A 25,558-nucleotide genomic window follows, 5' to 3' on the forward strand; every position below is an offset into this window, starting at 1 on the left:
AGAGTAACAATAACAGAGATCTTCCTGGTTGCTGCCGCCGCAGAGAGCTCGTGGGCGCACACCACGAGCAAACTTGAGCCTTGGGACCACAGGTAAGACCAACTTTTCTGCTGCAAGTGACCTGCCTGGTGAACTTTGGACACACGGAGGCAGAATTCCTCTAGGACCGGGCACTCCCTGTATTTACCGGGAGTCCCACACCCTCGGATCCCGGCCCGCAGCAGCTCTCTGCTCCCAGACCCCGTGGGAGAGAGACCCCACCGCCTGGTCAGGTGGGCACTCCTGAGGCTGCAGAGCGGAAGAGACCACCAACACTGCCCACCCCTGCCCACATCCCTGGACCAAGAGGAAACTGTATAAGGCCTCTGGGTTCCCGTGGGGGAGGGCCCAGGAGCGGCAGGACCCCAGCGCCTGAGACACCGCCGGAACCTGACGGAAACAGACCGGATAAACAGTTCTCTGCACCCAAATCCCGTGGAAGGGAGAGCTAAACCTTCAGAGAGGCAGACACGCCTGGGAAACCAGAAGAGACTGCACGCTGCACACATTACTGATTCCAGAGGAAAACACCAAACGCCATCTGGAACCCTGGTGCACTGAAGCTCCCGGAAACGCAGCGCAGATCTTCCTGGTTGCTGCCTCAGCAGAGAGCTCGTGGGCAGCACCCCTCGAGCAAACTTAAGCCTTGGGACCACAGGTAAGACCAACATTTCTGCTGCAAGTGACCTGCCTGGTGAACTCAAGACACAGGCCCACAGGAACAGCTGAAGACCTGTAGAGAGGAAAAACTACACGCCCGAAAGCAGAACACTCTGTCCCCATAACAGGCTGAAAGAAAACAGGAAAACAGGTCTACAGCACTCCTGACACACAGGCTTATAGGACAGTCTAGCCACTGTCAGAAATAGCAGAACAAAGCAACACTAGAGATAATCTGATGGCGAGAGGCAAGCGTAGGAACCCAAGCAACAGAAACCAAGACTACATGGCATCATCGGAGCCCAATTCTCCCATCAAAACAAACATGGAATATCCAAACACACCAGAAAAGCAAGATCTAGTTTCAAAATCATATTTGATCATGATGCTGGAGGACTTCAAGAAAGACGTGAAGAACTCCCTTAGAGAACAAGTAGAAGCCTACAGAGAGGAATCGCAAAAATCCCTGAAAGAATTCCAGGAAATCATAAATAAACAAGTAGAAGCCCATAGAGAGGAGTCACAAAAATCCCTGAAAGAATTCCAGGAAATCATAAATAAACAAGTAGAAGCCCATAGAGAGGAGTCACAAAAATCCCTGAAAGAATTCCAGGAAAACACAATCAAACAGTTGAAGGAATTAAAAATGGAAATAGAAGCAATCAAGAAAGAACACATGGAAACAACCCTGGATATAGAAAACCAAAAGAAGAGACAAGAAGCTGTAGATACGAGCTTCACCAACAGAATACAAGAGATGGGAGAGAGAATCTCAGGAGCAGAAGATTCCATAGAAATCATTGACTCAACTGTCAAAGATAATGTAAAGCAGAAAAAGCTACTGGTCCAAAACACACAGGAAATCCAGGACTCAATGAGAAGATCAAACCCAAGGATAATAGGTATAGAAGAGAGTGAAGACTCCCAGCTCAAAGGACCAGTAAATATCTTCAACAAAATCATAGAAGAAAACTTCCCTAACCTAAAAAAAAAGAGATACCCATAGGCATACAAGAAGCCTACAGAACTCCAAATAGATTGGACCAGAAAAGAAACACCTCCCATCACATAATTGTCAAAACACCAAATGCACAAGATAAAGAAAGAATATTAAAAGCAGTAAGGGAAAAAGGTCAAGTAACATATAAAGGCAGACCTATCAGAATCACACCAGACTTCTCGCCAGAAACTATGAAGGCCAGAAGATCCTGGACTGATGTTATACAGACCCTAAGAGAACACAAATGCCAGCCCAGGTTACTGTATCCAGCAAAACTCTCAATTAACATTGATGGAGAAACCAAGATATTCCATGACAAAACCAAATTTACACAATATCTTTCTACAAATCCAGCACTACAAAGGATAATAAATGGTAAAGCCCAACATAAGGAGGCAAGCTATACCCTAGAAGAAGCAAGAAACTAATCGTCTTGGCAAAAAAACAAAGAGAATGAAAGCACACAAACATAACCTCACATCCAAATATGAATATAACGGGAAGCAATAATCACTATTCCTTAATATCTCTCAATATCAATGGCCTCAACTCCCCAATAAAAACACATAGATTAACAAACTGGATACGCAACAAGGACCCTGCATTCTGCTGCCTACAGGAAATACACCTCAGAGACAAAGACAAACACTACCTCAGAGTGAAAGGCTGGAAAACAACTTTCCAAGCAAATGGTCAGAAGAAGCAAGCTGGAGTAGCCATTCTAATATCAAATAAAATCAATTTTCAACTAAAAGTCATCAAAAAAGAAAAGGAAGGACACTTCATATTCATCAAAGGAAAAATCCACCAAGATGAACTCTCAATCCTAAATATCTATGCCCCAAATACAAGGGCACCTACATACGTAAAAGAAACCATACTAAAGCTCAAAACACACATTGCACCTCACACAATAATAGTAGGAGATTTCAACACCCACTCTCATCAATGGACAGATCATGGAAACAGAAATTAAACAGAGACATAGACAGACTAAGAGAAGTCATGAGCCAAATGGACTTAACAGATATTTATAGAACATTCTATCCTAAAGCAAAAGGATATGCCTTCTTCTCAGCTCCTCATGGTACTTTCTCCAAAAGTGACCATATAATTGGTCAAAAAACGGGCCTCAACAGGTACAGAAAGATAGAAATAATCCCATGCGTGCTATCGGACCACCACAGCCTAAAACTGGTCTTCAATAACAATAAGGGAAGAATGCCCACATATACGTGGAAATTGAACAATGCTCTACTCAATGATAACCTGGTCAAGGAAGAAATAAAGAAAGAAATTAAAAACTTTTTAGAATTTAATGAAAATGAAGGTACAACATACCCAAACTTATGGGACACAATGAAAGCTGTGCTAAGAGGAAAACTCATAGCGCTGAGTGCCTGCAGAAAGAAACAGGAAAGAGCATATGTCAGCAGCTTGACAGCACACCTAAAAGCTCTAGAACAAAAAGAAGCAAATACACCCAGGAGGAGTAGAAGGCAGGAAATAATCAAACTCAGAGCTGAAATCAACCAAGTAGAAACAAAAAGGACCATAGAAAGAATCAACAGAACCAAAAGTTGGTTCTTTGAGAAAATCAACAAGATAGATAAACCCTTAGCCAGACTAACGAGAGGACACAGAGAGTGTGTCCAAATTAACAAAATCAGAAATGAAAAGGGAGACATAACTACAGATTCAGAGGAAATTCAAAAAATCATCAGATCTTACTATAAAAGCCTATATTCAACAAAACTTAAAAATCTGCAGGAAATGGACAATTTTCTAGACAGATACCAGGTACCGAAGTTAAATCAGGAACAGATAAACCAGTTAAACAACCCCATAACTCCTAAGGAAATAGAAGCAGTCATTAAAGGTCTCCCAACCAAAAAGAGCCCAGGTCCAGACGGGTTTAGTGCAGAATTCTATCAGACCTTCATAGAAGACCTCATACCAATATTATCCAAACTATTCCACAAAATTGAAACAAATGGAGCACTACCGAATTCCTTCTATGAAGCCACAATTACTCTTATACCTAAACCACACAAAGACCCAACAAAGAAAGAGAACTTCAGACCAATTTCCCTTATGAATGTCGACGCAAAAATACTAAATAAAATTCTGGCAAACCGAATCCAAGAGCACATCAAAACAATCATCCACTATGATCAAGTAGGCTTCATCCCAGGCATGCAGGGATGGTTTAATATACGGAAAACCATCAACGTGATCCATTATATAAACAAACTGAACGAACAAAACCACATGATCATTTCATTAGATGCTGAGAAAGCATTTGACAAAATTCAACACCCCTTCATGATAAAAGTCCTGGAAAGAATAGGAATTCAAGGCCCATACCTAAACATAGTAAAAGCCATATACAGCAAACCAGTTGCTAACATTAAACTAAATGGAGAGAAACTTGAAGCAATCCCACTAAAATCAGGGACTAGACAAGGCTACCCACTCTCTCCCTACTTATTCAATATAGTTCTTGAAGTTCTAGCCAGAGCAATCAGACAACAAAAGGAGGTCAAGGGGATACAGATCGGAAAAGAAGAAGTCAAAATATCACTATTTGCAGATGATATGATAGTATATTTAAGTGATCCCAAAAGTTCCACCAGAGAACTACTAAAGCTGATAAACAACTTCAGCAAAGTGGCTGGGTATAAAATTAACTCAAATAAATCAGTAGCCTTCCTCTACACAAAAGAGAAACAAGCCGAGAAAGAAATTAGGGAAACGATACCCTTCATAATAGACCCAAATAATATAAAGTACCTTGGTGTGACTTTAACCAAGCAAGTAAAAGATCTGTACAATAAGAACTTCAAGACACTGAAGAAAGAAATTGAAGAAGACCTCAGAAGATGAAAAGATCTCCCATGCTCATGGATTGGCAGGATTAATATAGTAAAAATGGCCATTTTACCAAAAGCGATCTACAGATTCAATGCAATCCCCATCAAAATACCAATCCAATTCTTCAAAGAGTTAGACAGAACAATTTGCAAATTCATCTGGAATAACAAAAAACCCAGGATAGCTAAAGCTATCCTCAACAATAAAAGGACTTCAGGGGGAATCACTATCCCTGAACTCAAGCAGTATTACAGAGCAATAGTGATAAAAACTGCATGGTATTGGTACAGAGACAGACAGATAGACCAATGGAATAGAATTGAAGACCCAGAAATGAACCCACACACCTATGGTCACTTGATTTTTGACAAAGGAGCCAAAACCATCCAATGGAAAAAAGATAGCATTTTCAGCAAATGGTGCTGGTTCAACTGGAGGTCAACATGTAGAAGAATGCAGATTGATCCATGCTTATCACCCTGTACAAAGCTTAAGTCCAAGTGGATCAAGGACCTCCACATCAAACCAGACACACTCAAACTAATAGAAGAAAAACTAGGGAAGCATCTGGAACACATGGGCACTGGAAAAAATTTCCTGAAGAAAACACCAATGGCTTACGCTCTAAGATCAAGAATCGACAAATGGGATCTCATAAAACTGCAAAGCTTCTGTAAGGCAAAGGACACTGTGGTTAGGACAAAATGGCAACCAACAGATTGGGAAAAGATCTTTACCAATCCTACAACAGATAGAGGCCTTATATCCAAAATATACAAAGAACTCAAGAAGTTAGACCGCAGGGAAACAAATAACCCTATTAAAAAATGGGGTTCAGAGCTAAACAAACAATTCACAGCTGAGGAATGCCGAATGGCTGAGAAACACCTAAAGTAATGTTCAACATCTTTAGTCATAAGGGAAATGCAAATCAAAACAACCCTGAGATTTCACCTCACACCAGTGAGAATGGCTAAGATCAAAAACTCAGGTGACAGCAGATGCTGGCGAGGATGCGGAGAAAGAGGAACACTCCTCCATTGTTGGTGGGGTTGCAGACTGGTACAACCATTCTGGAAATCAGTCTGTAGGTTCCTCAGAAAATTGGACATTGAACTGCCTGAGGATCCAGCTATACCTCTCTTGGGCATATACCCAAAAGATGCCCCAACGTATAAAAAAGACACGTGCTCCACTATGTTCATTGCAGCCTTATTTATAATAGCCAGAAGCTGGAAAGAACCCAGATGCCCTTCAACAGAGGAATGGATACAGAAAATGTGGTACATCTACACAATGGAATATTACTCAGCTATCAAAAACAATGACTTTATGAAATTCGTAGGCAAATGGTTGGAACTGGAAAATATCATCCTGAGTGAGCTAACCCAATCACAGAAAGACATACATGGTATGCACTCATTGATAAGTGGCTATTAGCCCAAATGCTTGAATTACCCTAGATGCCTAGAACAAATGAAACTCAAGACAGATGATCAAAATGTGAATGCCCCACTCCTTCTTTAAAAGGGGAACAAGAATACCCTTGTCAGGGAATAGAGAGGCAAAGATTAAAACAGAGACTGAAGGAACACCCATTCAGAGCCTGCCCCACATGTGGCCCATACATATACAGCCATCCAATTAGACAAGATGGATGAAGCAAAGAAGTGCAGACCGACAGGAGCCGGATGTAGATCGCTCCTGAGAGACACAGCCAGAATACAGCAAACACAGAGGAGAATGCCAGCAGCAAACCTCTGAACTGAGAATAGGACCCCCGTTGAAGGAATCAGAGAAAGAACTGGAAGAGCTTGAAGGGGCTCGAGACCCCATATGTACAACAATGCCAAGCAACCAGAGCTTCCAGGGACTAAGCCACTACCTAAAGACTATACATGGACTGACCCTGGACTCTGACCTCATAGGTAGCAATGAATATCCTAGAAGAGCACCAGTGGAAGGGGAAGCCCTGGGTCCTGCTAAGACTGAACCCCCAGTGAACTAGACTGTTGGGGGGAGGTCGGCAATGGGGGGAGGGTGGGGAGGGGAACACCCATAAGGAAGGGGAGGGGGGAGAGGGATGTTTGCCCGGAAACCGGGAAAGGGAATAACACTCGAAATGTATATAAGAAATACTCAAGTTAATAAAAAAAAGAGTAACAATAACAAATAAGATAATTTGGAACCTTTCTTATCACTGATAATTACCATGTATCATTATCTAGAGGTAGGTACCTTTATCCTATAATGTCCAAGAGGAGGAAGTCTTTGGTGTCAGACCTTTTGATGCAAGGAGTAAAAACCAATCTCTATAGTTTAAGCGTGGGGATGGGGAAATATATTGATTTATAATAGAACATGGTGGAACTAGCCATAAGATTACCTCAAGGCAGGAGTTCGACCACAGGCAGGGGTAGCTCTCCTCTTATGTATCTTCCTCATTCACGGGTGGGAGAACTCGGCCTCCAACATGCTAAATTTTTACAAAAAAATGAACATCACAAGGAATGAAAAGGATTTTTTCTCTCCTTCCATTTTAAAGAAATGATAGAGCAGGCTATAATCTCAGCACCCTGGAGGCCAAAGCAGGAGGATCACAAAGTTTCAGGCAAGCCTCAACTACATATTGAGTTCCAAGATACCTTGGGTTCATGCAGAGATCCTATCTCCAAGAAAACAAAACCAGACTGGTTTGATGATTCTGGTGGCTCTGTCTTATGTCACATGCCTACCTCACCATGTTGCCATGGAATGAGGTCCCACCACTAGCTTAGCTTAGACAACACACCCGCCTTTGTAGACAGATGAGTAGGAACTGTCTCTTGAAGAAACAGTGGGTTTGGAGCCAGTGGGAATCACCAAACTTATCAGGCTTCAGTGAGGATAAGGAAAGGATTTAGCAGGTGAGAAAAACAGATCTCTAATACCATAGCATTGACAAAAGCACAGTCGCAGATAAGAAAAGTAGGGGCAGGGTGAGGGGAGAAACATTGTGAAGGGATTCAGTCAGGCACAGTTTAGAAACACATCAAGGAAGAAATCCATCTTGTCAACAACAGGCACTGGTCTGCCTCATGAAACCTCCTGTTTCTAAGACCTGTGAACATACCCTTTATAATAAGATACCCTACCAGAGAAACAGAGGAGGAAATGGTTGGTTCTGTGAAAGCCTGGCCTGTGACAGGGAATCAAGCAATGGGATGGGCTCCCATTTCCTCTTTCCTCGGTCTACTCATAAGCCCTTATTTTCTTGTGCTTTCCAGTGCTGCCTTAGCCTTTCAGAACTAAGAGCAGGAATATACTGCTCTGCACTAGATCTTAAAATAGTCCAACTCTCCCGATTCTCATTTTTTTTTCTAAGAAGAAAGAAACCAAAACAAGAGTCTTGCCTTCTCTCGGAACAGTTTTTAAAAATGGTGCTGGAACCATGTGGAGAACCCAAATTCTGAGGAACAACACTCCTGTGCCTAGATAGAAATATGTCCCATAAACGGCCATGAAAATGAAGGTGCTCTATTGTGTAACTGACATTGGTATTCAGTATGCGGACATCCGTTTTGACAGTCCATCTTTCCTCCTAACCAGGTACAGCTCCCTACCTAGGCACTGTGCTCAACCCCACATCTTTATTTTGTTTCTCCTTTCTCCACCCTTCCAGATGATAGACATGATGTACTTCGTCATCATTATGCTGGTGGTGCTGATGAGCTTTGGGGTCGCCAGGCAAGCCATTCTCTTTCCCAATGAGGAGCCATCTTGGAAACTGGCCAAGAATATCTTCTACATGCCTTATTGGATGATTTATGGGGAAGTGTTTGCTGACCAGATAGACCGTAAGCAAGTTTATGATTCTCATACACCAAAGTCAGGTATTTTAACTTCGATTGAGTCACGCCTTTTCCAAGTCCATTTGTTTGTCCTCAATAAATGGCTCAAGATAGAGGACCGATTCCTAGTTTGCTATCTTGGTGGAGACAATCAATGCAGGTGAATCTACTATTTTAGCAAAATAGCCCTTGAGTGTATCTTCAGGTATGTCCTTCCCTATGACAAGAATGGATATATAGTATACCAAATTTGATATGAAAGTGAACCATTTTAAATGATATAATCTTGCATATAACTCAAAATCTTAAGGCCATGTTTTTCATATTTCATTACTGGGAATACATTGTGTCAAAACTACCCACTCCTACCCTATCCCTCTCTTGCTAGGCTTTAGAAAATAAATTCCTTGGGTTTGACTTTAGAACAAATAAACAATTCTCAATTTCGTCATTAGAATTCAAGATTAAGGGCAAACATCTGTATGGTATTTTCCTCATACTAGAAACTATTCCCCAACAGCCTTTCTCATTGTCTTAAGTTATGTGCTATGGAGACACAGATGAAGCCAGAATTCATTACCAAGAAATATGGAAAATGCCCGTAGGTCATAGACTGAGTTATTTGCTGCTAATGCCAGGGGTTGGAGGAGGGTATCTATATCATAGTGACTTAGTATGGACCAAGAGCCAGCCGCCCCTAGTACCTTCAGCCTACCAGATGCAGAGTGTCTACAACAAACAACTCCTTTTGTGTGGAGTTGGAGGATAGCTGTAGTCTAGGAGTCTGTTCCAGGATTTTATTCGGACCAAATGTCAGGGAACACCAGGCATCAGGAAATGACTTGGGAAGAAAGCATCTGAAAAGAAGCACATTTCAGTGTGGAGTTGAATCCCAGGAGCAACTCTTTCTCATTTCCCCTGAGGAGTTTAGGTCTGGAAATAACAACCCTCCAACACTGTTCAATTAACATTTTTCAGACATTTTTTGCTGACAGGCCAGCCATCTGAGCCCTGGACTGTGAACACAGATTAAGGTCACATAACCACATAGCTTGTTCAGGGGGGAGCAAAGTCTAGGCAGCACCCCACTCTCCCTCCTCAGTCCAGATAGGACGGAGCCTAGGAACACAAGGACAAAGGACACCTGAGCTTTGGGTCCTCAAGCCTATGAAGAACATTGTGTATCCTGGCAACAGAACACAGTAATGTGTCATTTTTCCCCTCCATGATGAATTTTGAACAAATACACTTTCTCTCTGAAAACATGTTATCTGGGGAAAGCAAGACTTTTGGAACACCTAATTGGAACAAATATTTACTCCATGAGACTTAGCCAACTCATGGAGGAAGAATTTTTGCTCTATCCTCCAGTTATGATATCTTTGGTGACAGTGTGCAGCCTTCAGAAGGCAGTTTCCCAGGGGTGGGAATTTTCTGTAGAGAGTATCCTTTCAAATGGTCCCTATAGGCAAAATAACAGTTAAAAAGCTCGCTATGATGATTTTCCTCAGAGACTAAGCATGCTATCACATCCCACCCCTGGAAATTGCTTTCCCACTTTATTGCATTATTTTGCCTTTTCAAGTTGCCCCTTTCTCCCATAGAATGAGACAAAGACCCCATGGGCATTTGGACAATGTAGTGAGGAGAAGGGATGAAGAAAGGAAGAGAGAAAGAAAGGGGTGGTATGGATGTATTTTACAAATGGGATTCTGTCTGTCCCTCTACAAGTGGCCATTTATTGATGTTGTACTATGAGCCCAGCCTAGTGCAACAAATACTACCATCTGCTGAACACAAGGATTTAGTATTTGCTGTTTTAAAAGAAGGGCTGATTATAGTTTAGAACTTGAAAACTCCCCATCCCACCCACCCCCCAAGACAGACTAGAGGTGTTTGTGGGACTGAAGTATGAATATAGACAAATTCCCCCACTCTGGGAATTAGATCTTGCTACTCTATGTGTGTGAGGATAAATCTTGACCCCCAAGTCCCAAAACATACCTGATCTTGCCTTAGATGGATATGACCTTGTTGAGACCCTGACCTCTTCCTCTGTGATGTTCTGAAGTTGGCTGCAATGGCAGACTCTGTTCTAAGCTAAATCAGCCAGTTTTCTGTGTAGAGTGCTAAAGAGTATTCGTCCTTTCTCAAATGGATGTTGATGGTTGTCCCCAAATCTCAAATAGCATTCAGCCAAGGTCACTGAACATGACTGTTCTATTAATGACTCAGTGCCTGGACTATGGCACCAGATGAACCCCATGAGGATTGGATGCCTGTTCCCTCCTGGCTTTTCAGAATTTCCCAGAAGAGCCAGTTCCAAACTGTTTGAGAAAGGGACAAATCATTGACGCTGCCCTACAGTGTGTGGCCTTTTCCCTGTGCCGTGTCCAGGTTGGTGTGTGGCGCATGTATTCAGGCTGACTGGATCTCATATCCACCCGGACCTGCGGCCTTCCCTGCCCAGGGTCTACCGAGTCCATGCTATGGATGTGCCCCGCGTAGCCCTTTCCAGCTCTGCTCATCACGCACACCTCAGATGACTCATTTCTAACTTGATGCACGTGCTCCATTATCTAACTCCGGTTGTTTTGACTTCTAAGTGGCTGGACCCATTTCATGTTGGGGGAAATCATCACTTTCTTAACTGGGACTGATCAATGTGAATATGCAATGGGGCCCTCAGAATGGCTTGCTCACACCAACGGCAGACCTCGGAATGGAGGACACCCATAATGTCCTCACTTCTGGGAAGGCTGTGTTACCTAACTGTAGTTTTTTTGGTCTATATTTCATCTAGTTTCCTGTTATTTAGACAGAAATTACCTATAAAGCCAAAGACAGTAGGATGAGATTTGTAAGGTTACTTTCCAAATGTGCTTAAAAACTAAAAAGTTTTAAAAAAATCATATTTTAAAAAAATCACGAAATAACAAGTACATTTTCCTTCTATGTCATTCTGGACTAACATAACAAATAGAGCAGCCTTAGTCTAAATTATCTGAGAGGATAGAGTTTTCCTTCAGATTTGGAAGCAGAGGGCTACAAGAATGTGGTTGGAAGTAGAAGAGGATATAAATGAAGAAGGGACCAGAACCATTTTTACCCTGGAGGCTGATCTGATTCCTGGGGACTGAATTTGCTGTTGTTGGCTGGTTAGTTGGTCGATTGATATATAGGGTTTGCTTTTCTTGTTTTTTTGTTTTGTTTTCAGATAACCTATAATTGACTTTGAATAGCCATGCTACATATGATACTTGGCTTGATTTTTATTTTCAGATAGCCTGTCATTAACATTGAGTACTCATGCTACATACTACTTTGCTAAGCCCCAGCTAAGGGCTACCATGGTGACTTGAAGTCTGAGGTGTTATACCAGTATTTGCCGGTGGTTGAAGCTCAATGGTAGTGTTTTGATGTACACACAGGAAGCTCTGGATTCAATACCCAGTGCCACAAAATAATTAATTCATGGCACTATATTAAATGTGCCAATACCAATACAACATTCTCTGAGAAGTCTCTAGGGTGACCTCTACTGCATGTCCTCTGAGGGCTAGCCAGGACCCCAGACGTTCTTGAGTGGAAAATGCACTAAAAGAACAGAAGAACAGCAGAATCAATAAGTGATCAATAATCAATCCAGCCATGTCCGCACCAAGACTGGAACAAAATTTAAAATGGATGGCTTTTCGTCAGCTTAGAAATATGGTTTGCTGGGTAGGGTGCTTGGAAGTTCACCTTCCTTAGCAGAAGAGACGGGGGTATCTCTGACATTGTCCAGCCTCCTGCTGGATGAGACCTCTTCTTACTTACAGGGCATCCTGCTGGATATTCAGACTTCTCAGGCGGTACTGAGGCAGGAGAAATGAATCATGCTTCTGAATGCATTAAATACAGGTCTAAATTTAGTCCTCCTTTCTGCCTCTCTGGATATTTTTACAAGTTTAGATAGTACTGTGGAAGCAGACTGTCCAGGACTTTCTCTCTACCACGACAACTTAATATGACCTAGCCATTTCTACTCTAAATTAACTATCCAATCTTCTTAGTACATGGGTCATTTTTGTTTAAATTGCTGTCTGGGCTTTTTCATCTGAAATTAATAGATGACCTGAAGAAGGAGATGGGGGCTTTGTTGTGTTTTGTTTTTAATTGACTGATTGAATGCAACATTTTATATTAGTATAATCGATCCCTTGCTCTTTGGTATCCAGGATATCTCCATGGCTTTGACTCAAACAAGGGTTGAACATGTGTACAGAAGGCTCGAGTACTGTCCTGAATTGTTTTTCTGTCTCCAATTAATTATTCTCCGATTTGGGTATGGAAGTAGGACAGCTCGAGTGTCTGAAAGACACTTGCCATGGGGAAGCAAGGAACACTAAGACCAGAAGAGTGGCAAGCGACGTGTGTCTCAGTCACTTGAGTTCTCAGAGCTCAGTGCTGGGCTTCTGTTTGGAATTCCAGACCGACCTCTGATGGCTTCAGAGCGCACCAGTGCTAAGAGAAATAGCATGTGGCCTGTTGCCCAATCAGGAAAAGTAGTCTGGGAAAAGGAAGCTGGGGCCAGTGCCAACCTTGGGGGAAAGGGAAATCGTTTCATTAGGTTTTCTTTTCACAAACTGCTAAGGAAGCTAGCCAACACTGTGCTGTCCCTGAAACAGTCAGCCCACCCTATAAAGAAGAGCCACATGACTTGTTTACCAATACAAACTTGGGCTCATGAGCTTTACAGAGAACAGAGCGATCTGCCTTCAGCCTCTGTTGTGAAACCACATGCATCCTGCCGTCGTGAGATCCACTGTATTTGCTCACAGGTAGAACTCTATTTAGAGTCCACTCTTCATTCAATAGTTTTTTTTTTTTCCTGCCCATGAGCAGGAAAAAAAAAAAAGACTCTGAAAACCAGAGTCTTTAGACAAACAAGGAAGAGACATGGCCCTCGAGGAGTTTACCGTTCAGCGGGGGCAAACCTCCATTGACAACTGATGTATGGCGGCGACGCTCAGATAGGAAATCTGCCAGCACCTCGTGGAGTCGGAGCATGGTGGAATAGATGAGGCCCCAGCAGAGAAGAAGCAGGCCGAGCAGAGCCCTGAAACACAAGCAGATGTGTGCTAGGCAGACGGGAGCAGGGGTGTGAAGACCTAGCGTGGCAAGCTCTAGGCACAGAAAACGATCGAGTGTGGCTCCCTGTAAAGTGAGAGGTAGGAGACAGGAAGCAGGACAGATGGGGGTGGAAGGAGAGGGGGAGGAAGGAGAGGGAGACCATGGAGAGGGAGGAAGAGGACACAGGAGAGATGAAAAAGCATTCCTGATGGAGTTGGTAATGGGAAAAAAGGGTTGCATGGGACTGGAGGAAGGTAAAACCAGAAAGACCTCAACAAAGGCCTGATGGTGGAGAGGGGATTAAAAAAAAAGCGAGTGGGGATTAAAATGGGGAAAATGGAGCTCACCCTAGTTTAAAGTATAAAAACCACTTACTTGAGGGGAGGAATGTACCCAGGGCTGATGTCCCACTTGGGTTAAATTAAGTTTGTAGATCCTATAGAGAGTCCAGACTTGCAGCTCAATAGGATGATCTGGGACTATAAAATGAAATAAATTTTAAAAGGTGGACTGAGAAGGTGGCTCCTTGATTAGCATCGGCTGTTCTTGCAGAGAACCCAAATTCAGTCCTCACCACCCATATCAGACAGTGCACAAACTCCTATTGTTCAGTTCCCGGGGATGTGATACACTCTTCCACCCTCCATGGGTACCTGTATGCAAGTGGTGCACACACAGACAAGCAGGCGTACACACACATACATAAATAGAGATTAGTTGGTTTAATTAAAAAGTGCTGAAGTGCAAATGCAGGTTTTAGGATCAAGAATGTCTCTCCCTGTCAAAGTCATGGTGGATGAGCACAAATAGGCAGAGGAGAGGCAGAAGCAGGATGTGAGGAACACAGGAATCGCAATGGTGCCAACAGTGCCAAGAGAAAGGGGTCAACCAGGTTGGTGTTTAGAAGAGTCATTTGCAACGTCATTGCATTCCAAACTGGTCTAAAAGTCATTGGTTACTTTTTGTCAATTTTTTCATTTCTATACTATGGCTCCAACCTACTCTGAGATGGAGAATTCTCCAGTCATTTTTAGTGACCTGTCTTCAAAGTCTGGTTTCTCTAGTTCCTTTTACAGAACACTTTCAATCCATCTTGGTTGACATAACTCTAAAGCCCATATATTATCCACTCTATCTGGACTCCTTCAAGTGAATCCTGTAACCCTGCAGAAAAAAAAAACTTCTGTGGGTTCAATACATCTTTTTTTAAAAGATTTATTTATTTTTATTTATATGAGTACATTGCAGCTGTCTTCAAACAAACACCAGAAGAGTGTATGGGATCCCGTTACAGATGGTTGTGAGCCACCATGTGGTTGCTGGGGAATTGAACTCAGGACCTCTGAAAGAGCAGTCAGTACTCTCAACCACTGAGCCATCTCTCCATCCCTCAATACATCTTAAATATTCATAACTTTCTCCTAATTCTCTGTACTAAATTCCCAAAACTTATAACTGAAGAAGAAACGTTGAGTTCCCATCTGGCTATGGGGACCATTTTGTCACGTAATTACTAATTTATCAGTAGAGAAAAGCAATATAAGAAGTATCTGTCCCCTTCAATAGAGACAAGTCAGTACACTTCCTTATAAGTTATACTTTATCTTGGCCTCTTTAACAAGTACAAGAAATTATCTTTTAAAAAAGAGCCTGTTAGGGTAAGAGAAGAGACTCCCAGATCAGCAACAGTGATGAGAGCCAAACCGGCAGTAGCAGCCTGCAGAAAGAAGTTGTGTGTGTCAATAGAACAGAAGCAAGAAAGTGAGGGGAGGTTACTAGGGATGCTTTAAGATGAAATCAGCTATCATAAAAGAGCATCAATTCTCCTTACTCTGCCTAGCTGTGATAGGCTGCAGGCTTGGAAAGACAAGCATTGCAGGATTAATACTAGAGACACCTACCTGGAAAATAGGGCAACCCCAGATGGTGGTAAGGGCTCCATCATCTATAACATACGGAACATAGGATACAAGAAGTGTCTTTATCTAAAACTCCAAGACGTGGTGACTTTATGACCCAGACATCAAGTTCAGTTCTAGCTACCATCCCTAAAGAAAACGTAAGAGAGGAACAGCCATTAGGTAGGAGTGAAGAAAAGCTGTGGTTCAAGGACAGAGCAGGATTTGAACTCTTCATGCCAAGGAGATGAAAGAGAATGTGTCAAAAGAGTTTGCATTTCTCAAGTGAATTTCTAGGCATACTGTGATCTGGAGATTTATACCATGGTTTGGGACTCTGTATCCGAGAAAGTGTGAAGTATTCAACTTAGGACAAATAAAGGGAGTGCCCTTCTCCAGAGAACATCCAGATTCATGCCTCCCCTAAGTATGTGACAGAAAAATGATCATATATTCTGAGAGACATGATTTTTTCACCCCCCCAAGTGTATCTGACCTTTCCTCCCTGCTTCCCAGTTGAACCCCACTCCCATTTGTCTCACTCCCCCTTCACACCACCTATGTCCTGTGACCCCTATCTCTAGAATCCCTTCTCTCAGAAGCCCCCATGGTCCCTTCAACTCTCCTGGATTGTGCAGTTACTAAGGTTTTATATTCAAATATAGATTCAGAGCTAGAAACCACAAGTAAGAGAGAACATGCTTTCTGGGTCCCTCACTCAGTATATATTCCTATTCCGTCTACTTATCTGCAAATTTCATGATTTTGTTTTTCTGCACACCTGAATGAAATTCCACTGTATAGATGCACCCCATTGTCATTACACATTCCTCAGTTGAAGGGCACATAGTTTGTTTCCATTTTCTAGCCATTGTGAATAGAGCAGAATTCTCCCACAACAACAAAAAGCCATATTTTTATATCCCCAGATTAAAAAAAAAACATTTTGTTTTGGAAGGGAAGACAATAAGGTGAGGAAAAGGGAGAATATGTTCTCCCATAAAATGAGAGTGTCCACTTCACAGAAATGTCAGGGATAAGCCAGGGGTGGTGGTGCAAGTCTGTAATCACCGCATTCAGGAGTCAGAGGCAGGAGGACATTGAGTCTGAGGCCAGCCTAGACTATAAAGTGAGAGACTGTCTCAAGACACCACACACACACACACAACATGATATAGAACCTCATACCACATCAATGAACATCCAGTTGGAAATGTGGTTGATACCTTTAGTTCACTGCCCAGGTTCCCTCGCCTCCCCTTGTCCTGCCTGTGCACTGCCCTCTTTGGTTCTGTGCTCTTTAGTGATAGGCTTACCTGCCACATTCAGATAGCTTCCCTGGGATCCACAAAGTCTCTTCACCACCCAGGGAACCTAAGCTGACCTCAGAGTTAGGGTGTTCCAGGGAATCCTGCACCTTGCTCCTAGCAGTTGGATTCAGGGAGTATAAAAGCTTAGTTATTTTGACTCTTGTTGAAGTCCCACTCTCCTGCCTTTAAGCTGCAGAATACCTTCCTGCAGGAGAGGCCCGGCCCATAGAATGAGGTGTGAGCTCAGGCTGCACCTGAAGTAGCATCTTTCTTTTTAACTTTATCCTCTGTTCTGATACCACTGTGTGTATTCTCTTCAGTAAATAAATCACATTCATTTGAATGCGTTCCTCAGGGATGCTTCGAGAAGAAACCAGCCTAAGTTAGGCCCTCAGTCTCCTCAGCTAAAACCCAACATCATTCACACTGAAGACTCCTTTCCAGGACGGAAGGGAACCATGAACATCCTGTATGATATACACAGCAGATGGCTGCTCCAGCCACCCACATTTACAATGTGACAATCATCTCTCGCATCACCCACTTCTTAGCTTCGTATCAGTATCAAAAAAAAATGCCCAAGACCAGGCTCTTTACAATAGAAGATTTATCTAGGCACAGTGATTCACACCTGTATCCCAGCACTTGAAGGTTCAAGTAGGAGACTCACAGGTTTGGTACTATCCCTCTAAAAGAGAGATAAAAGAAAAGATAAGGGGGAGAAAGAGAGGGAAGGAAGGCTTGTTTGCTCAGTTCTGAAGCTTCATGAGATAGCAGCTTGACACTGGCATCTTCTGGGCTCCGGTAAGGGCTTCATGATGAATGTTGTCATAACGGTGGGAGCGTGTGAGGAAGAAATCACATGGCAACTCGAGCAAGAAGATGCAGACTGTCCAAGTGCAAGGCTCACCTTGTTTAATAAAATTCCACTCTTGAGAGAGCATACCCACTCTGCACTACTGCAACGAGTCTCTTTTCGAGATGTCTCCAGCTCTTAAAGGTCTCTCTATCGCAACACCACGAAGCTTATCAAACTTCCAGTACATGATGCTGGAAAGTCAAACCACACACAAGTTCCCGCAATACAGAGCTGTAGGTGGGGGTGCAGGCTTGAAATACCAGCAGCTGGGGAGGCTGAGGAAAGAGTGAGACCCTGTCCCAAAAAGAAGAGAAAAGCCATAGCGTCACTGGTGATAGAAACATGAGTGTGCCTTCTTTAATAGCTGAGCTCAGTAGCCATAAGGCGAAGGCATGATGCTCCCAGGAGTCTCTTAGAAATGTCATGCTCGAAACTTAAAGGGCCACTCTATCCTACTTTGGAAGCTTTCATTTTGCATTCTTAAATTCTTGCTTGGTACCCACAAGGTACAAGAGGAAATAGAAAAATATTCAGACGTAGTCCTATCTTAAGGAATTTGTAAACCAGGCCAGGTAGGTGTGAGCAAAAGTTTTCTAGAATGTGAACGAAATTTTTCCAGAAAGGACAAGATCAACATCTGGTTGTTTCAAGGCAATGTGGTCTCTGTCATAGTTTACAGTGTTGCCATTCGTGTCCCCAAAGTGGTTCTAGACAATAAGTAAACAGGTAGATAAACTTTATTTACCAGAACAGAAGGCAGGCCAGATTAGCCACTCAGATTAACTCAACAAGCCCTGCAAGTATATTGGTTTCTTTCTTACCACTGTCAGTTGAACTCCAGGATGGAATCAGTTTCCTTACTATTCAAGTTTTCTCCAAAGCATTAGATGTGCTTACTTCTGAGGATTATTTTATTCTAATAAAATGAGTCAGCAGAGAGGAGAACAACAGTTGTTACCTGGGTTCGTGTGTGTACGAGAAAACCACAGTACTCATTGGGTGGATATGGTTTCCAGGCAACAAAAATCAGATGCTACCAGGAAGTCAATGTTTACCTTATAATTCCACGTATTTATATTTTGAATATATCCTCTTAAACCTGGGAGGCCATCACTGAAACTGTGAAGTATGGCTTAGGATGGGCGGAGTGGGATGCAGTGCTCTTTCACCAATGTTTCCTGCTGAACATCAGTGTGGCTCTTCCAGTCTTGTGAAGGTACAATGTCTCTCCTCTCCACAGCCCCTAGAAGCTCTATCTTCCAGAAGCCCCGCTGCTTATAACAGAGCTCCCAGGATCACACAACCTGGTCCCATATGACACAGGTGGATTGGCACTCACTGGGGCCCACACTCACGTGTGTGTGTAGGCTTCCATTTCTCTCTCTTCTGTAGCCGTGCTTCAGCCAGGATACTTGAATATACTTCCTAGATCTTTCTTTCTGTGTCTCCTTCTCCAAACATTCTCAGATCCCTGGGAATGTGTAAGAGAACACCAGAAAGATAAATGGGCTGTCTCTGGGTTCTGGATGATGGTTTTCCTCTCCAGGAAATGGTAAGAACAAATTCAACACCTGCTCAAAAGGAAATTTTTTTTCCAGACAGCGTGTGTGTGTGTGTGTGTGTGTGTGTGTGTGTGTGTGTGTGTGTGTAGCCTTGGCTCTCCTGCACCTAGCTTTTTAGACCAGCCTCAAGCCTCAGACTCACAGAGATCTGCCTGCCTTTGCTTGGATTAAAGGTGTGTGCCACCACTGCCCAGCCAGGTCCCTTCTAGTGTCACACATATCTTAGGAGCATTCTCCTGTACACTTTATAAAGTCATCTCAAAATTGCAAACACCCAATATGGTGCTAAGGAAGTGGCTATTCTTTCTGGTTTAGGGAATAACATGTTTGGTGCAACAATTGGAGTTTTTTCACAGTATTTTCCTTCCATGACTAGTTAATACGGAACCTTCAGAAGCCATGAGCCAACTGCATCTCAAAGTCTTATTGCACCACATTAATTCAGCCATCTTGTAGTTAAAAACTGGATGTTCCCAATAAAAATAAGCGCATAGGTTCCTAAATACTGTTTCCAATCTATACTTCTAGTGGAAATCACATGAGAGGAATTATGATCTATAGCTCTGTCTTTCGAATCATTTCTCTGTATAGATACAAGGGTTTTTAAGATTGTCAGGATGACGGTGGGTCTAGAGAATTCTTCTAGAACACTCATTTATGATGGAACTTTGCTGTCAGGTACCATAGCTCCTGGTCTCCTGCGGCTTCTGAGTACTTGAAATGTAGCCAGTGTGAACTGAAACTTCTATCTTATCTTTTATTTTAATTAATTGGGATTTGGACTTAACTAGCTGTACATCACTAGTGGAGGTCCTACCAGACAGCTAAGCTATAGAACAAAAAGGTTCCTTTAGTGTGCCAATCCCATGGGAACAAAAACACATCTACCCGCTCACTGTTGTAGCTTCAGCAACTCAAGCTATGTCAGGCCCAAAGTCACAACTCAGAAAATCTCCAGCACATGATTAAACACCCTGAAGCAAGACTCAGAGAAGAGCAATGTCATTAACTGCATTAAATAATCAAATAGACAAGAAGATTTTGGTGACCAGAAACACGGAGAGAGCAAAGTCAAAGTGCCAGGAATAGGAAGCTAGGTGGTTATAAAGGACTGCAAACGAGGGTTCAATTAAAAGGGGTGATCATGGACTCATAACACATGCAAGCACGAGGTGAAGAGTTAAGGGAATCCAAGAGTTGATAACATCATGAAACTTAGCTGAGTATGCTTTGTAGAAAATTACAGCCAGGTTCGAGAAATATATCACTTGGCAAAGCCATCATTTCAATATATACAGAGAGATTACTTGTTTGCGCATCTATAAAGACATGGAAAAAAGGAGGGAGGTCTTTGTGAGAGCACCGAGAAAGGAAGAGAGGGCTGTGTGAGCCTAGCAGCAGACCAAAATGGGCCCCTCAGAGTCCCCTGCTCTGAGCTGTTACATGCCAGAGGTAATTGCTGTACATCCTGTAACCACAACTCTTTTCAAAAGCACAGTGTTCTGACCAAACACAGTGAGGCAGATGGTTGATCCCCACCGAAAGCAGAACCAAGGACACCCATTTTGATTATTTTAACTGATCTGTATTAACAGCAGTCAATAAACAGGCTCATCTGCACAGGGGCTAACAATCAGCAGTTCATTCCAGCAAAGCACCTACATTAATTGTTTGTCCTGAAGGCCGTGTGGACAGCAGGAAGAAGGGACATGCCAGGGATTTTGGAAGACAGTTGTCCCCTGGAGCAAATAGCTTCCTGCAGCTAGATTTTAGGCCACATCTGTCAAGGGATGTTTAACTGAAACTTGCTTGGCTTTTGACCAAATATTTGATCTCTAGACTATCTGGCCCATGGTTCAAGATGAATTCTGTTTCGAAGACCCTAGCAGTTTCAGATCAAATAAGGGATTTTGAGTCTTTGTCTTAGTGGCATCCTCAGTTCTGGTGGATAACTATTTCTTGACCTGAGCTGTAATGTCACCGACATATGTGCTCTCTGGGACCTTCTGTGTGGACAGCAAATCTACTACAGGAGAGAATGCGGGGGACATGCTGCTGCCCTAGTTTGATTCACCGATACTGAACAGTTCCATGTGTCAGGCCCTTTGCCAGAAGCTGGTGTTAAAAAACAAGAAGAGTTTCCTTCATTGCCTTTGAAGAACAGTTGATGGGAGGATTGGCACACCAACAGAACATTACAAATTGATGGGATTTATTTCTATAGAACTGACTTGTAAGGAATTCACTCACAAGAAAGAGGAGAACAGTTTAATTTAACAGTAGCTCAGGGATCCACGGCAAAGCAGAGAGGCAGAGAAAGCAATGGGCGGTCAGAGGCATTTGGCTGGTGATAAGAGTTAAGCTGGATAGTAAAAGGACTTAGGAGTTTTTCAGATAGATAAACCATTCAAAGGAGAGGACGGTCGTGTCTGAAGTCAGAGACAGATGACAAAGCACGTCAGGTGCTAGCAGATGGGGCTGGAAAGAGCAAGGACAGGAGGTGTCCTTCCTCTGCCAGCCAGGAACTAATCCCTAGGTTAGTTCCACATTCAAGGCATTCTCAGGCCACCTGAGTTGCGCTGGCTTGACATGTTGTTTGCATCTGGCTTTTTATGTGACCTCTTGCTGCACTTTCTGGGGCTTTAGGGGAGGAGCTGGAACCAGCAGCTGTGTCCATCTCTTCTACTAATTCTTGGGAGAATGAATGGGGAAGAGGTTAGAAAGACAGATTGTTAGCAAACACGTTACAGTCCAAGCTAAGAAAGTTGGGTTTTTTTCACCATTCAACTTATGTGGAGTCCCTTTCTAAGATAGATCTCTAACTTAGGAAACCCAAGTGAGAGGGGAGGGGGCGGGGAACGTGGGGGAGAAGAACATTGAGACCACGGCTATAAAATACATACATCACTCCCATGCTTGCTTTAGAGAAACCAGAGAAGGCAGAAAAATGTTCTTTGTTCCAAATCTCTCCTAAACCAAGGAGCAGCAAACTTCCCTGAGAAGAGCCAGGATCCCCTGACCAGGTTAAACCCGCAGACTCATCTCCCCTTAGTGTAAAGTATTTGAATGTTTAGTCTTAACTCTCCAAATAGCTGAAATCAGCACTCGGAGAAGGAGAGCTGGAAGCAGGACAGGAAATCCTGCAGCAGATGGCTCTGCCTGGGTGAAGTAGGCTTTGAGCAGCCAGAGGGCAGCATGAGGCAACTGTGTGACTGCAGGGCAGGGAGCAGGGCCCGGGCATGGTGTGGTGAAAGGACTGTGCCTACATGGCAGTTTTGCCAAGCACCTTGGCAAACATCCCGCCTTCTCCAAACACCATCCTTTGACGCCTGCACTATGGCATTAATGCCTGCTTTAAGTATCAGGGTTACTTGAAGCTCCAAAGCCCTAGCCTCCAGTTCCTCCACAGACCAGCAGTGCTAGTTCAGTCTGTGCTCTCCCACATTCTACTTCCTCTCTTTTGGCCCCACAGAAGTATACAAGGGCGGAGGAGGATGAAGCAATACATGCATTATCTTCCTCCTCCTCTGTTCCTCGACATCCCTCTCATCCTCCCCTCATCCTCTCTGCCTCTCTCCTCACCTTTTGCTTTTTCATTCTTAGTCCATTCATTGCCAGCCTACAAATACACCAGACATCTATCACACAAGAAGCTTAGAGGTGTAAAAAACTAAAATAAAAAGATCTTAGGACATCCACAAGAAGCTAAAATGCATCCCAAAAGGCTTTCTTGGGACCACGAAGAAAATCTCCCAGGATCTGGGATGGTAGGATATTCTCTAATATGTTCAAGGCTGTGAGTTCGATACCCAACACTGCCAAATAAATGATGATGATGATGATGATAATGATGATGATGGTGGTGGTGGTGGTGGTGGTGGTGGTGGTGGTGGTGGTGGTGGTGGTGATGATGATGAATGATGATGACAACGATGATGACAACAACCTCCCAAAGTCTAAATCCATTTCATTGATCCTCACTAAGGACAATGTCACCACTCACCCTTACCCAGAAAGGGGATATTTGATCTTAGAATTTTTTTGTTTTTATTTATTTTTTTAAACTTTTATTGAGTTCCTTCTTTGACAACTTCATCCATTCACAGTATTCCTTATGATAATAATTCCATCTCTCCACCATCTCTATCACCTCCTTCTGTTCCCCCTGAGAAGTCCCTTTCAAATTAATGACTTTGTTATTGTTGTTGCTGTGACCCACTAAGTTTAAGCAGGATTGTCTTTGACTATGAGTTTGGGACTATCTACTAGAGAATGGTACCCAGAATTCATCAGTAGTAGCCAATAGTTCAGTATCGAGGAGTATGGCCCTGTAAGCTCCACCCACACCCATGATTAGACTGTTACTGGGCCCACTCTCATGTAGATCTATTACAGACAGCTGCCATGAGGTCCTGACTGCATCGGCTGCATGACTGCATTTCACACAGAGGGCCTCTCCTTACCTTCCTTTTTTTCTGTTTCCTTCTCGCATGCTATTCCCAAAGCCTAGAAGATGGTGGCATAAATGTATTTAGGACTGAGCACTCAAATGTCACTTATTCTCAGTACCTTGAGCAGCTACGTGTCTCTGGAGTAGCATCTGCTAATGGCTATAAACACAAATATTTTAAAGGCAACATGGTCAAAAAAAAAAGAAAAAGAAAATAAAACATTATTAAGTTCACCTCTGGGGCCTAATAGCCCTCAGCAGTGAATTTTTGACAGGATTTTCAATACAAAGTATGAATTCTCTCCTGTAGGATGGATGTAAAATCCAATAAGAAAGGGGTTGGTTAGCCCCACAACAGTTGTGCCACTACAGCCTAAGCCTAACTTTGCCTAACCGCTTGCCTAACAGCACCATTTTGCCTAACTGGTTATTATTTGTAACCGCTGGATAAGCCACTGATGCTGTTTCTTTACCAGACCCCTTTAGCTCTATTAATGCTAGCCAGCAGGAGGAATCCTTCAGCTCAGTTCCAGCTTGGTTTCTCTATACCTTGCAACTGAAGCGTATGGTTTCTTATCAACTGGTTCTGGTAGCAAAAAAGAAAAGTGACCAGAGCTTACGTTGTTTTGAGGGTTTTTGACACCTCCTTGACCAACAACTCGTAGGAGGTGTCTCACACAGGCCACTAGGGATTTTATTTAGTGGCTTTTAAGAACAGCATTTTTCACACATGCAGAATGTCTCTCTTCTAACTCTTTTTCTTATGTCTTCAATTGACTTTAAAGGTAGTAAATTTCCACATGGATCTTTCATATATCTGTAGTTTTAGTTAACTCCCCTTCCCTCCTGCTCCATCTCTACCATACCCTACACCTATCCCTGCTTAAACTTTCCACCCCCCCAAGTCCCATCTGTTTTCATATCGCCTACACTACATATCTCCCCTCCATCAAGGTGTCACTTACCCAGTGGCCTTTTTCTGGTGCCCTTATTTCTACAGGTACACCAAGTTAAGCACAAAATAAAGATCTGACATTGGGATCTGCATCTGAGAGAAAAACCATGTGGCGTTTATCCTTCTGAGCCTGGGTTACGTCACTGGGTGTAATTTTTTTTTCTAGTTCTATCCACTTACCTAACAATTTCATAATTTCATTTTCTTTACAGCAGAATAAAATTCCATTGTGTACGTAGTACATTTTCATCATCCATCCGTCAGTTATTGATATCTATGCTTGTGCTATTTCCTAGCCGTTGTGAACAGAGAAGTTATGAACATGGACAAGTGAGTTTCACAGAAGTAGAAGGTGGCAATCTTTAGGTGTATGCACAGGAGTTGTATATCTGATCAAATGGGAGTTTCATGTCTCAGTTTCATGATTTCATATCACATGATATGATTTCCATAGTGCCTGTACCAGATTATACTCTAGGAATATTTGGATTGTCCTAAGTTGGAGGGTGGTACTACATCTACAAGTGGAGGCCAGGGATACTGAGCATCTTCCTCTCGTGCCTCGGACAGAATCACCCCATCGTCCATGCTAACCAGTACTGAGGTTGAGAAAAATCTGGCCTACAAGCATCCAAAGTTCAACTCCCAGTCATTGCTTCATAAAGGGAAAGGCCACCGTGCAGTTGCCTCACCATCTGGAAAGTCCTAAAAGGAAATTCTAAGAAGGCCCCAAATCCTCAGAAACTGAAGCTGACTCTGGAGCGTTCTGTGTCTCCATTGTCACCCTTCTTACAACATTTTGGACCATCTCTCTCTATGTTTGGCCGTGTTAGGACATCACACAGAGATGGTGTCTGGATAGCCAAAGGATGAACTGCTCTTGGCAAATCACAGAAGGTCTCACATCCTGGCTTCTGGCAGCTATTTTGATAGAAAAATAAATCAGATATCACCACTGTATAAGAATGAGAGGAGCCTGGGAACCCTAGCCTAGTAGTCAGAAACC

At 42.9% G+C, this 25,558-nt stretch overlaps 1 protein-coding gene across 2 annotated transcripts in view; it reads left to right on the plus strand.

Moving 5' to 3' along the window:
* The window catches only part of Trpm3 (transient receptor potential cation channel, subfamily M, member 3), an 884,432-nt gene that overhangs the window by 822,689 nt on the left and 36,185 nt on the right, over positions 1 to 25,558 (plus strand). For both annotated transcript variants that reach the window (NM_001191562.1, NM_001354180.1), the window contains exon 21: positions 8,235 to 8,445. In NM_001191562.1, the coding sequence (NP_001178491.1) occupies positions 8,235 to 8,445 (211 nt within the window). The remainder of the gene's footprint in view (positions 1 to 8,234; positions 8,446 to 25,558) is intronic.

The sequence above is a fragment of the Rattus norvegicus genome, chromosome 1, assembly GCF_036323735.1.
Source record: "Rattus norvegicus strain BN/NHsdMcwi chromosome 1, GRCr8, whole genome shotgun sequence".
NCBI classification, from domain to species: Eukaryota; Metazoa; Chordata; class Mammalia; order Rodentia; family Muridae; genus Rattus; species Rattus norvegicus.